The sequence below is a fragment of the Sinocyclocheilus grahami genome, unplaced genomic scaffold (genome assembly GCF_001515645.1).
Source record: "Sinocyclocheilus grahami isolate Dianchi unplaced genomic scaffold, SAMN03320097.WGS_v1.1 scaffold192.1, whole genome shotgun sequence".
Lineage (NCBI taxonomy): Eukaryota > Metazoa > Chordata > Actinopteri > Cypriniformes > Cyprinidae > Sinocyclocheilus > Sinocyclocheilus grahami.
Window position 1 is genome coordinate 338,574 of NW_015505371.1, and position 15,557 is coordinate 354,130.

The 15,557-nt window shown below is 35.9% G+C and overlaps 1 protein-coding gene across 1 annotated transcript in view; it reads right to left on the minus strand.

Moving 5' to 3' along the window:
• The window catches only part of LOC107594866 (A disintegrin and metalloproteinase with thrombospondin motifs 2-like), a 182,363-nt gene that overhangs the window by 26,951 nt on the left and 139,855 nt on the right, over positions 1-15,557 (minus strand). Inside the window, exon 5 of the mRNA XM_016285071.1 lies at positions 5,564-5,647. Coding sequence (XP_016140557.1) covers positions 5,564-5,647 — 84 coding nt within the window. The remainder of the gene's footprint in view (positions 1-5,563; positions 5,648-15,557) is intronic.

Below are 15,557 nucleotides of genomic sequence, written 5' to 3' on the forward strand. Positions count from 1 at the left end.
TGGAGCTCACATCTTATCGAAACCTAACAGAACCACCGAACTCCGGGAGGGTCCCTGGTGTGGGCTTTTAAGGTCGGAGAAGAGTCACACCTCTCAAGGTGGGCTTGTCCAATGAGAAAGGAAGAAATTCCAAGCGGGAGGTTGCAATTGCTGGAGGGTTTTACGACCCTTTGTTCGAGGGCATGGTAATTTGCACATGTAATTCGCTTGGGGTGCGGATGCACAAACTAATAAAGATTCTTAGAACACTAATATGTTGCATAGGTATAAACATACAATATACGCTCTCAATTAGATCATCCGAATACTAATTCATAGATACTAAACATGGTAGGGTTATATATATATGTAAGCTGACAGGAGTGAGTGTTTCGATCATAAGCCTGCATAAAACAGTATACAATCTCAAAGACAAAAATACACGATGACAATAATATACACAATGACCTGAAGGATCATGTGTGTTCATTCAAAGAAAGGTTTTCCTATCAATTAATTAATTAGCAAAGAAAAGTCCATCCCTTGTGGATTTTCCTTATGGACAAGGCAGTGATTTTCTCCACCTAAATTCCAGGAGGTCGTAAATGTATCTGGTGTCAGGGTTGCCATGGTAACCAGGGGGGGCCTGGTGGCAGACATCCTGGCATCCAGTTTATTGGGTGAGGGGACTGTGACGATTTGTTAATCTAATGAATAATTGATTTGTTAAATCAAATGAAAAATGTGTCTGATTGGTCCAGACACTACATAGGTGTTAACTTCACTATTGATTAAGAGCTATTTTTCCAGACATCATATTATTCAGATGATTCCAGAGGAAAATTGCTTTTTTTCAAAGCTCAGTTTAGTTTGTCTCTGGATTGTCTCATGTGTGTAATTTCTGAGCCACTAGTGGTACCAAACAGAATTAATGTCACTAAAAAACGACAGCTTTTGCAAATGGGTTTCTGGAACACTCTGCCCATCTATCAATGGTCAAAAAAAAAACAGCTGGTTGATCCAATGTTGCTGTGTCGGGTATCTCAAACAAACTATTTTGAAAGGTTCAGGAATTTAACCTATTAAAGGCTTAATTAAATTTGTTTCATGAGCAACGCAGTGACATTGTTTTTGAACCAATCAGCTGAATAAATGATTCAATGACTCATGCGATTCATGTGAATGATTTAATAATTTGGTCATAAAGAGAGTATTTTTTTGTTCCTGAATATATCAGTAAACGCTAACAAATTGATTAAGTAAATAATTCAATGGCTCAACAGTCACTTCTTGAATGAATCGCTGTTGTGAACTAATTGCCTAATCATTCAATGACTCACTCATAAATTATTTATTGAATCACTCACTTACTGACTCAGTGATTCATATGAAGGATTCAATTATTAATGGGAATGAATCAAAGATTCACTCATAAAAAGAATAAATTGTTTTGTTCATGAATGAATGAATCAGTATTTTTAACAAATTAGTAAAATATTGAATGACTCATTGACTATTCATGAATGAATCAGTGTTTTTGAACAAATCATATGAATTAATGATTTAATTAGTCACTCACAAAGACATTTACTTGCGACCAGGGCCGGCCCAAGCCTTTATGGGGCCCTAAGCAAAATTTTATTTGGGGGCCCCTCGGTGTTGCCAAAACGACTGATTATTGTCAATGCTTGATTATTCGCACACTATAAATCTAACTCACTTATTATCAGTTTTATTTATTTTAGCTGTGTTGCTTACATTATACCAATGTTTTTACCTTTCTGTGATTTTTAATTGTAACATTAGCAAACCCACAAGAGTGGTCAGATGGAAATGTGCACTTTAACATTCAGTCTTACAGTACTAAGTGGTATATAATGTGGTGTACTGAAAAGTAGCTAAATAAACCATTTACAGAAAAGAATGTTATTTTAACAACATAAATTATTATACACAGCAGTAAGCCATCTGTACATAAAAAAACAACAACTCTTAATCTATAACTAACTAATTGAGGCATAATGATATTGGAATATACTAGCAAAGACCCCAAAGGTAGGCAAAGGTAAATAATGTTAAGCTGTTATTAGTACCAAGTTTATGAAACATAATTGTTTTATTACAAAAAATATATACCCAGGAAAGTTATTTTTACACAGAAGACAAAAACTTTAATCTAAAATTGTATTTACACTATGTTAAAATAGCAGGTTTTTCTGCTATTTATACTACTTATTGAAAATAGTGGCAATTATCTGCACCTCAGTATTATAGTACATTATAAAACAGTATGCAGTATTGAGTGTAAAGGTAGGCAAAGGTAAATAATGTTAAGCTGTTATTAGTACCAAGTTTATGAAACATAATTGTTTTATTACAAAAAATATATACCCAGGAAAGTTATTTTTACACAGAAGACAAAAACTTTAATCTAAAATTGTATTTACACTATGTTAAAATAGCAGGTTTTTCTGCTATTTATACTACTTATTGAAAATAGTGGCAATTATCTGCACCTCAGTATTATAGTACATTATAAAACAGTATGCAATAATAACTTATTGAGTGTACATTTTAATTTGAATTTGAATTATTAAATGGATGCCACCTTATTGGGACAATAAAGCCCTCCCTACACCTACCCTAACCCTACCTCATACTTTATTTTCAAATTTTTGATTATTTTCTTAATTTTCATGGAAAATAAAGGCTTTTCTGATGTGATTTGAAATTCGAAAAGGGAGAAAAAAGTTTGCCAAAAGGTGGATTCGAACCTGGGTCGATCGTGTCAAAATGAGTACGACACATGCTTTACCATCTGCGCCACTGGAACTGGTGGCAGCTGACTGTCTTTTGTAATGTTCACTAGTCGAATCACACGATGGTGGGCGGCATTAATGTAAATAGCCTCTGCCAACAAGGCGGGCTATTTGCACTTAGTGTAAATAGATACTCCGAAAAGCTTAGTTCGCTTATGCCTTGGGCCGGCTCTGCTTGCGACCACCTACTGGCATAAATGTAACCCACAAAAAGTTTAAGTGAAAATTCTTCACCACTGATGCATGTAATGTACACTACTGCTATTAATTTATCCTCATTTCTGTCCAGGTGAGATGTTGAAGAGATGTGGGATTTTCTTAGTGAGTAACTGTGTCAGATAAAAGTCGAACCAAGAACTGTGGTCACTATCAGGTCAACCACATCAGAGTCTGGTTACCTGATCTGAGATCAGCCTCTCCCTGATCTCCAGTTACAGGAAGAGCAGCATTTTATGGAGCTGTGTTTATGAATGAGGCAGGGTCATCATTGATTGTTTATCTTGTATTCTTGATTCTTCTTCCCAGAATCCTTTGCTTGGTCCCATAGGGGAGGTGCTGGTGTGTGCGAGCTTATGTGTTGGGGAGGGGGGTATTGGAAAGGCAATTGCATAACATCAGCACTCTGTGTGCTTTGGTGTTGAACTGTGAAGGCGTGCGACTTTGAAAAGACTCCCATGGGAACTCAGTGCTTTTAGTTCCCGTTTGCTCAGTCCGATGAAATAACAGGCCCTAGGCCATGGTGAGCACCCAGCAGAAGGGGGTGGGAAAAAGATGCGCATGTAAGCTAAGCTAGCGGTGTGTTTACGTGTTTATGTAGGTGTGAGTGTGAGACAGAGAGTGGAAGAGAGAGAAACGGAGTGTGTGTTTTATACACGTTTGCCGCAGATGCAATATGTCATGATACAGAACTGCAAAGTGCTAAACGGCTACAGACAGCGAAGTGGACCATTTGGGGATTTGTGTAAAGAGAACAAACAAAACAAAAACAATTTTTAGGTTACAACAGTGCTCTTTCACAGTAAAAAACTAAAGACTGAACATGAAGTTTCAGATGAAACCCGAACTAAGAAGTGTATAATTAAGCACTACTAGCAGCACCAAACAAGTTTTCCAATCACTCCATCTATCTTCCATTGATCAAAAACAACAAAAAAACAGATAGCCCTGTCCTAAACTCAAACCACTGGTTGAGCCACAACTTAATGTGTGGAACTCACAAAACCACAGTGTTTACAACTTTTTTTGAATGTTAGCCTACAAATCGTTTACTATCGAATCACTCTGGACCCCTCACATCCAGCACACTCCCTCTTTGAACTGTTGCCATCTGGTCGACGCTACAGAGCTCTGAGCACCAGAACGACCAGACACAGGAACAGTTTCTTCCCTCAGGCCATCCATCTCATGAACACTTGACAATAACTGTGGAACACACACTATTTATTCACTCATACACTTATTTATCTAACACACACACTCAGTCTACATTTCAATTTGCACATAATATACCTGTACATACAACTGTCTATTGTTATATACCTGTACATACAATTGTCGATTTGTATATTTTTATTCCTTATTTACGTTCTATTTTTCTATTTTTTATTATCTGTGTTTTTGTTCTGTCACTGTCATTCTGTTACACTGTGGAGCTTCTGTCATGAAAACAAATTCCTCGTATGTGTAAACATACCTGGCAATAAAAACTCATTCTGATTCTGATTCTGATTCTAATATTTGTCTCTGAAGTAACAAAAGAAATACACTTCACATTTGGGGTGACTCAAAATATGACCATAAACCATTACAAACTATACAACATGAAACACTCAAGCTCGCCAACAATATAATTAAGCTGTGTCTCATTTAGAAGGCTGCACCCTCCGGAGGTCGCATTCGAAGGCTGCATATGTCATCGAGGCTGTCTCCTTTGAGAAAAGCAAGTAGGACACTCCGAATGCGACCTTCGAATGCGACCTTCTTTCACAGAAATTCGGAGGATGCATGAAGTGTATCCTTCGCTGCTACAGATAACCCACAATTCTTTGCGTCAGATGTAACGTACACACAAGCGCAGATGTTGTTTTTAATATCCTCCTCCTTTTTTTCTCTAATAGATGCCTGCTGTAGGTACGCTGCAGCTCCTCAAACATTGAACAAAATAAAACAAGTAAAAGCATATTTTTTTTCAAATTACTTTCCAAATTTAGAAATAATTTTCCTTCATTTAAGTAGTGTGAGAGCGCAACGATGCTCTAAATGTGTTGGCATAGCAACGTGATACTTCCGGTTTCCTTTTCCGCCCGTCCTACGAAGGCCGTCTCGTTTAATTCTAGGTTGAGGACACTTCGTATATGCATCCTACAGAGGATGCGACCTCCAGAGGATTCGACCTCCGGAGGGTGCAGCCTTCTAAATGAGACACAGCTTTAGATATATGACTAGATTATAGTCAACATGAAAGGCTGTTCGCAGCAAATATGCTGACTTAAACTGACTTATTTCTGAGCAATATAAGATATTTAACAAGAAAAAAAAATGAAAGGACAGGACTTCAAAAAATTAAAGAGGGATTTATGATGTCAGTCGAAAAAGAAAAGTTGTTTCATAGGCAGAGCAAATTTTTTAAAGATGCACTGATGAATTATACACATAATAATCATACACGCAATAAAATAGCAAATACGGCTCATTTTAATTTCATGCTGATTTTAACTTGTCATCTGATATTTGATGCATGATGTCAATAGATTAATAATTCTTACTTTTCTGGCATCGACCAAAACAATCCGAACTAGCACCACGTTTATTAGTGCCCCGAGAGAATGATCATGATAAATCTCGTTCACCTGTGAAGAGAAAAAAAGCAGTGTTAGATCCAATATTAAGAGCTTCATATTAAGACAGGCTGATATTGTAAGAGCAAAAGGCCCCATTTTAAAATACATTCCATTAAAGGAAATTATGTTTGCTTTCTTGAAACTCATGTAACAGGTCAAACTAAAGTGCTCTGAGTGAGAATTATGACTAAGTGATATCCAAGACTTCACACTGGGGACATCTTCTACAGATTCAATGTTCCAGTCTGCCTTTTAGATATGTTTCAGCATTATGCTAGAAAAGAAAACTGTTGTGCAAATTGGATCTGTGTACATTGCGTTCATTCGTTATTTGATTTAATATTGAAAACAGAAACATGAGAAAACGGCACCATTTTCATTTTTGTTTTTTTTCAAAAACATGAAAAGACAAGAATTCGCCTTAATTTTTCGTTTTTACATTCAGGGGTAGAAAATGGATAAACAACTTGAATGTTCGATTTCCATGTGTGGGAGGGAATTAAATGCCCCTTTTCACTGATTGGTCAAGCAAAAATGAAACCATAATTTTTGCAGTGCCATCATGTCATCTTCAGTTCTGTGCAACAGAATAAGAGTCCTCCACTGTTAAGGTGTTTATTGTAACTCCTGCATTTTGTCTTTCTCTCATCAAACAACCAGACTAACAAATGGACAGGGTTTACTTCTGTGTAGGCATAGTTTCTCTATGGCAAGTATTAGGGGCTTATTGCAGAAATATGTATGTACCTCAGATCTGCAGCCACATTACCCGTTTAGTCTATTTCTTTTGGCGCACTGCACATTTTATTTAGCTGTCCAGTTATCAAAATCTGTGTGGCAAAGCTGCGTGACGCACTGGACAACACGGGGCGAATGCATTTACATTATAGTGAAGCGCAGACTACAAATGATTTTAATGTGAATACGCAGAAGTCATGACTTTTATTTTAGACAGTACAGTTTCATTAATAATGAGTATGAATTGATTTCATATTAAACACAAAACAGTGTTATTTGACTTAAAACACAGGCGTTTCATTCTTGAATGAATCCGAGACTATGAATTAATCGTTTGTGCGAGTGGTTCAATGACCCATTTGCTTTGCTCCTGAACAAATCAGCATTTTGAACGAATCGGTTGAATTGATGAATCTATGACTCATTCATCAACACAATGACTTGCCGCCACCTACTGGCGATGTAACCTTCATAATTTAAGTATCCTATTGTTTCATTTTGTTACTCATTTAATATTTCTGTAGGCTATTCAGAATGTTTTTGTTTAAAACATTAATCTCATTCCATTATGCAATTGCTGTGTTAATGCATTTACTGCCATCTCAGCAGAATTGTGTAAATACATCTAAATTCAACTTAAGATGCAGCTTCTGTGCCATAGTGCAAAGATGGCTTTGGTTGGTACTGATGTAATTGGTAATACGTATGATGTCATATTTTTCAAATATTGACTAAATTCAGGACTTTAATATTAAAGGTGACAGACATATTTTATAAAGTTAGAAAAATGCCCTTGTAGGGTATCAGAGTGAATAAGACAATTTAAGATTCGATGAAGAACATGGTTGAAACACGAGGAGCCGAATTCCACAGAAAGGCCCAAGACAACAGGATGTTTATAAATCAGACCCTAGCACCAGCCAGTCTGAAGCAAGCCTAACCAACCAACTCTTTAACACAAAAGAACAACTCAGGAAGTAGATTGTCAGATTTGGGGCAAGTAATCAAGATTGATGGTCAAAGATATGCACAGCATGACCATCACATGTAAATCCATGATAGTAATCCAGATCACAAGCTCTCTGGATTGGTTTCCCCCACCTAGAAGACAAAGACCAGACTGAGATTCCTTATGAGACCTTTTAACCTCTGGTCTTTTACAGATGTAAATGCATCAAAATGATCTCAAAAAGACTTATAAACGAATATCAGTCCATTGCTTAACTCCATATCATGTATGTAACCCACACATTTGACTATCAAGTTCTAATCACTTATATTGTATGTCTTTTTAATAACTATTGAATAGCTTAAGGGTTCATATTCATGTTTAGTATGTGTGTGTTTGAATCTTCTTGCTTGAAATGTTTCTTCCAATCAATACTTTGTCGAATGTATCATATTCTTGTTATAGAAATCATGTCCAAAAGTATACTCTGCAAGAGCGGGAAAATTCGGACCATGTGACTGATGAGATGACATGTTGATTTATGTATTGGGAGGAGAAACATACAACACCCCGAGCTAAGACATTGTTTAATTGATCAAGACAAGATTTGGGATGTGTCCAAAATCCCAGTTTAAATACTCAGGACACCATCAAATTATGCTTCTAGCCTTTTAGCCACTGCGTTTTGCTATATTGCTATAAACTTGGGATTTCACATTTTCATTCTCTTAAACTCATTCTTTCCTCACTTTCTCTCTTCCTGCAACTTGTGTGAATGTGTGAGTGCGTGTGTTTATGTGTAAGACTACTTTATATGTCTTAGATTTATCCAATAAAGCCTTATTTATATTGAAAAGATAAGTTTCTTGTGTTTTGTGCTTACAAGTTAATTTCTCAAACTGCTGATCTTGTTACTGTGCTAATAAATAGTGTTTTCACTATACTTTGGATATTAATATCCATTGCAGAATTTATGTTATATGGCTCGTTCATTGAATCGCTGGCCGACTCAGTGATCAGCCGTAAAACCATGATTCTGTCCAAATTCCCTATAAAATCTTAAATGATTCCCTTTGAGCTAAATTGACCTGTTTCCCTTACACCCTTTTATTAAAAAAATAGCATGTATTATATACACGTGTAACATGCCGTTGGATAATGACAGTATCATATAAACTTCTCTATGAAAAAAAAAACTTATCAAAATGGTAAGATAGCTTTATATTCACACTAAAGCCGATAGTGGTCTGTGCTTCACTATAATGTAAATGTCACGCAGCTTTGCCACACAGATTTTAATAACTGGACAGCTAAATAAAATGTGTGGTGTGCCAAAGAAATAGACTAAAGGGTAATGTGGCTGCAGATCTGAGGTACATACATATTTCTGCAATAAGCACCTAATATTTGCCGTATAGAATCTATGCCTACACAGAATCAAGTCCTGTCTAGGCGTTGCCCCAGTATGGTTTGTGTCAAGCCATTTGTTAGTCTGGTTGTTTGATGAGAGGGAGATGAATGCAGGAGTTGCAATAAATGCGTCAAGAGCGGAGGACTCTTATTCTGTTGCACAAAACTGAAGACGGCATGATGATGGCACCGTTTGATGTTTGCTTGACTAATCAGTGAAAAGGGACGTTTCATTCCCTCCCACATGTGGAAATCGAACATTCAAACTGTTTATCCATTTTCTACCCCTGAATGTAAAAATTGAAAATCAAGGCGATTTCTTGTCGTTTTTTTTAAAAAACGACAAACTAAAATGGTGCCGTTTTCTCATGTTTCTGTTTTCAATTTTAAATCAAAAAATGAATGAACGCAACGTACACGGACCAAAATGGCTAGCAACTTTAAATGATAAATAATAAAGTAATTATAAATATTAACTGTAAAGAAATAAGCATCACAACTGTTTTCAACACTGTTTATTATAAGAAAAGTTTCCTGAGAAGCAAATCAGCATATTAGAATAATTTCTGAAGGATCATGTGACACTGAAGACTGGCCTAATGACGGCTGAAAACACATTTCTCAATATTTTAAACATTTCTCAATTTTACTGTTTTTCCTGTATTTTTGTTAAAATGAGTGCAGCCTTGGTGAGCATAAGAGCCTTTTTTTCTAAAACATTACAGACTTTTTCAGAACGGCGTTGTACATGTAAATATATATACTTAGTCTCTTTATGAAGCTGTTTTGCTTGTGCTATCATTTGCTATAGTTGCTGTATAAGTTTCAGCTTTTAACATATCTCAGCTAGTCTCACAGTTAATCAAATAGAAACACGAGTTAAACTCCAGCTAGACCATCTTAAGCAAGCTAAGACCAGCAAACCATCAAAGGCTAGGTTATTTTCAGTAGGATTTTTCAGGTTTTACAAAATTTTTGGGGCCATTCTGTCCCCGCAGAGACAGCAAAGCGTAACACAGCAACAAACAGCCAGCCAGCAAAGCTGCACTCAATAATGTTTAAGAGAGCCTTTTTCATTTCCCATGATTCTGCAGTTTGACTTCTCACCCCGTGCCTCAGCCATCTTTACTTATTCAGTTTGTTGAAGGATGGGCCTAATGCACTGTGGGAAACGTTGTTCCCAGACAGAGAGGGAGACAGAGGCAGACAAATTGGTACAGAAGTTCAGACATGGTGTCCTCTGCCGCTCTGGAAGCCTGCTAATGAGACACCGAGATGTATACACAGCCAACAATAATGAGATTTCTGATGGACAGACTGCGGCAGGGGGAGCAAGAATAAGAGACGAAGACAGACAAGAAGAAAGGGGCTTAAAAGGGGGCGGCAAGGAAGAAGGAAAAGCATTATACAACACGCTTTCTGAAACTGATGTGTCCCTGCACCGACTCACCTGCTCTTTTATATGTACGATTCACCGGTTGCCGAGCAACAGGCAAACTTCAGAGTGGGGTGGGGCCCTGTTTCTCTCTCTCTTTCTGTGTGTCTGTATTCCTGGCATTCCCTCTCTGCTCGCTGTCATTCCTTTTGACTGTCGGAATATGTTTTGGTTGCGCTGTCTATTTGCTGACTTTGTTTTTACAGTTCACAACTTTACTGAATTCATCATCCCTTCCCTTTCAGTTTTAAATCAGTATATGTGTCTGCAGCTGCCAAAAGCTTATCTTTCAAACTAGTGTATAGGCCTTTTCCGTAGCATTCGCCAAGATTTCTTGAGAAATTCTAAAGAGCACAGCTTTTAGGCTTGGTTGCCTTAGTAACCGCATTGATACAGATGCCTGGTAAAGGCATAGATGACTTCCAGGTGACCATGACTCCAGTGTTCCAAACGTTAATGATTGTTAAACTGAGGTACGACTTTCATAGGGAACACACACTGTGCAACACCTCAGGACTCTGCATTAGGAGAAGCAGTGCATGATCGGATATGACTACTGCCTTGTTTCCAGGCTTCACTTCACAGAAGAAGAAGAAAAAAAAAAAGACATGGCTGGTAGTAAAAGTTTATTTCTCTCATATTATTACGCTGGGGTTGGACAGTATGATAGTATGTATTGTACTGTAACAAGGGTATAAATGGGTAGAAATTCTGTTATTTGCATTTATGAATTTTGGTAGATGTTTTGGGAACACTTTACCAATTCTCACTACTAACTATTTGCTTATTAGCATGCATGTTACTTGCATATTGGATAATGCCTTATTCTGCATGACCATATTTTAGATCCCGTAATCCTACCCTATACCAAAAATTAACAACTATCTTACTATTAATAAGTAGCATATTAGGAGTTTATCGAGGCAAAAGTCATAATAAATAATTAGTTAATAGTAAGAATTGGTCCCTAATCTAAAGTGTGACCGATGTTTTTAATCCAAAAAAGCAATTTACAGTACATCCAAACTACAAATTTCAGCAGTACATGTATTGGCTAAACCAAAGCATTACTAATGCAATGATCTATTTGCCAAGCTATAGAATATTTGTGATGCAATATAAAAAACTCCTGCACCAAGCAGAAAACTATCATTTACTCTGCAAACTCACATGTCTAGTATGACCGCAGATTATTTACAGTAGCAAATTTATATATTTTGGTTTCAAAACAAAACAAAACAAAACATTTACCTTTAAAATACAATTTTAAAAATGTTCAAATATATTTTTTAATTTTTAACATTTTGAAGTTGAAATTATTTTTTATTTTTGTTAAATGAAGAAAAATTTAAATCAGATATACTGAATAAACATTACAACATGGATGTTCAATCAAATATTTAGAATAGTATTTCTAGCAAAATGATGCTATCATGCTATCAGTATGATAGCATTTTAGTTACACATTATACATTTTTTGTAAATGTTATGAAAATAACCTCATAATATTTTTTTTTTACAAGAAAGTCAGTTTTGCACATTAAGATGTTAGATTACGAGATTAAAATATTGATAAAATATGTATTAACAGAATATTAACACATTTTTAGAAAATTTTAACACGCCACGAAAATCCTGTTGTATACAGCCCATCCCTACTATACACATGCACATTTTATTGGAAGGCTTAACACAAGCAACACTGGATGGATATTCTAATATTAATTGGAGTCACAAATCTTCAGCAACACCAATAGGGTTCTTCCTCAACCTCCTACAGAATAAAAAACCTATAGATTCCTCCCACCCCTCTTGCTCTATGTTAATGACTGAGAGAGTGTAGGTCTCATTAGTACTGCCCTGGTTGCTGGCCTTGTTCAGGAGCACTGGGTTTCATCAGCCTACAGGTAACTAATGGAGACCTAGAGGTCAACAAGTCAGAAAATCATTAATATCCCATTAATAATGCAGCAGGGGCCAACATTGTGGCTTCACTGCTTTAGAGGAAGGAGGGGAGAGTCAAGAAAATAGCAGAGGGTGCAGATAGGAAGATATGGTTAGAAGAGAGAAAGGGGGAACAGAAAAAAACCTATGTGTGCATGTGTGGCCATTGACTGAGTGAGGAGAAAAAAATGGGTTGATATTGAGAAATATTACCAAAATGATCACAAATGCACACATTAAATGAAAACATTCCCAAATCAAATGTGGGAAAGAGCCATGAAAATAAACAATTTAAAAGTGGCTAACTTTTATCTTATCAGCCCTGTTAATCATCTGGCCCAGCCAAACTGTAAAAAGAACTTTGATAGAAGGGATTGAGGTGCCAAAGTGTTTCCTTAATCACAGACATTTGGGGGAATTTAACATTTACCTGTAAAAGACCCCCTGTGGTGAAAATCAAGTTTTTAATGTTGTCTGTCTGCTGTTTTTAATATGCTTCAAGACAAACCATGTGCAAATTCATCAGCCAATGCGATTGCTGAGCATTTTCTCCTTAAAACTGCTGTGTACCAAAGGCTGTCTCAAAAACGTGGTTTGAAACGGCTTGTTTCTGCTGCAAACATGTAACCAATCTCATCAACTTGCGGTGCGGGGCTTTTCATATTATTATCTACGCTAGTCATAGCTTTCTATTTACAATGTGTTTTTGCAGTGCTGAGCAATGTAGCCAATCACAGACATATCTGTTGATTTCATGAACACAGTAGCCAATCAGAGATGTTTAATTTTTAACTAAAAACAGAAAACTATCATTTACTCTGCAAACTCACATGTCTAGTATGACCGCAGATTATTTACAGTAGCAAATTTATATATTTTGGTTTCAAAACAAAACAAAACAAAACAAAAAAAAAGACCCCCTGTGGTGAAAATCAAGTTTTTAATGTTGTCTGTCTGCTGTTTTTAATATGCTTCAAGACAAACCATGTGCAAATTCATCAGCCAATGCGATTGCTGAGCATTTTCTCCTTAAAACTGCTGTGTACCAAAGGCTGTCTCAAAAACGTGGTTTGAAACGGCTTGTTTCTGCTGCAAACATGTAACCAATCTCATCAACTTGCGGTGCGGGGCTTTTCATATTATTATCTACGCTAGTCATAGCTTTCTATTTACAATGTGTTTTTGCAGTGCTGAGCAATGTAGCCAATCACAGACATATCTGTTGATTTCATGAACACAGTAGCCAATCAGAGATGTTTAAGTTAGACAGAATCCACTCACTGCTCAAAACACCAAACCTGAGTTCTATGCAAATCCTCTCATTATAACAGATGCGTATTGACGCGATGTACAGTGGGGAAAAAAAGTATTTAGTCAGCCACCAATTGTGCAAGTTCTCCCACTTAAAAAGATGAGAGAGGCCTGTAATTTTCATCATAGGTATACCTCAACTATGAGAGACAAAATGAGAAAAAAAATCCAGAAAATCACATTGTAGGATTTTTAAAGAATTTATTTGCAAATTATGGTGGAAAATAAGTATTTGGTCAATAACAAAATTTCATCTCAATACTTTGTTATATACACTTTGTTGGCAATGACAGAGGTCAAACGTTTTCTGTAAGTCTTCACAAGATTCATTGTGCAGTATAGAGGTTCATTGTTTTTAACATAATTGCAGTGAACTACAATGATTGACAGCTTTTAATATTAATTGTAATTATAAGAAGAGTGCTCTTTATGCACTTTCTAGGCTATAATCCATTCAGAATTGGAATTCACTCACAGCTTCACTCTTCAGTAATGATTTATCCAACATTGCCACTTGCCATTGTGTAGTGTTAACTACTTAAGTTAACTGAGTGAACGTAGAGCAGGCAGGGACTAGTTAGATCTGGGTATACTAAATGAGGTAAGCTGCAATAAATGATTCAAAAGGAACTATATAAAAGTTCTCTTGCCAGTCCATACAAATTGACAAACCACTTCTACATGCATTTCGTTACTCATACAACACTAATTTACTTTACTTGTTAACTAAGAAGTAAACTCGGTAACACTTTATTTCGATAGTCCACTTTAGACATTCTATTAACAGTAAGTAACTTTGCAACTACATGTCAACTAGCAGTTAGTAGAGTATTAGTAGACTGTCTGCTTAATATCTTCTAACACTTTCTGTCAACTTATTCTACTAACCCTAAACCTACCCTAACAGTCTACTCTGAGAGTTAGTAGACATCTAGTTGCAAATGAATGAGAATTAGTTGACATGTAGTTACAAAGTTACTTATAGTTAATAGAATGTCTAAAGTGGACTATCGAAATAAAGTGTAACCGTAAACTCTTTCTTTCAACTACTTTTTTTAAGAAGTGGATGTAGAAAGAGAGATTAAAGTAACAAAAAACAGTATAATATGAATAATAATAACAACAATAATAGTAATGTTTTGATCTACAGTCAAAAATTAGTTTGCCAGACCAAACCAATTTTGACAAAACACCCCCGAACAAGCATTTAGTTCCCTATACCAGTGTTTCCCAACCTTTTTTTAGTCGCGGCACCCTTCGGAAATTTTAACAAACTTGTGGCACCCTACAAATCTTATTTTGTCACAATATTTGAATTTCTAACTTCAAATTGATAATTTGAAAAGTATAGATATTCGGGTACAACAGGGAAGAGCTGGAGAATATAATGTCATACAAATATTTTTAATATTATTAAAAAAATGTGTCCATCAATGGTGGCAATCAGTAGGCTAATTTTTATTGAAGAGACCAATTTATATGACAGATTTTAATGTAGGATTTTATACATATGTAAACATTATTTAATTACCATTATAACTATCTCACAAATTTTTGCTCATTCAGTGTTTTATTCATTTTACAGTGGGGTAATTTTGGTGCAGTAGCACGAGATAACTTGATTTCAAACTTTGAATTGAATAAAAAATGACAAGTAAGCAGTCAGTAATAAAATAAGAACAAATAAAGAAATTAATAATGATAGCACAAATAAAAAATAACGACAGGCCTTCGAATTAAATAAATTACTGCTTCGTTTTTCAGGTAGGTCTAACAGTAGGGTTAAAGGGGTCATATGATGCGATTTCAAGTTTTTCTTTCTCATTTCAAACTTTGAATTGAATAAAAAATGACAAGTAAGCAGTCAGTAATAAAATAAGAACAAATAAAGAAATTAATAATGATAGCACAAATAAAAAATAACGACAGGCCTTCGAATTAAATAAATTACTGCTTCGTTTTTCAGGTAGGTCTAACAGTAGGGTTAAAGGGGTCATATGATGCGATTTCAAGTTTTTCTTTCTCTTTGGAGTGTTACAAGCTGATTGTGCATAGATAAGATCCCTGAAGTTGCAAAGACTAAAGTCTCAAAACCAAAGAGATATTCTTTATCAAAGTTAAGACTCTGCCAC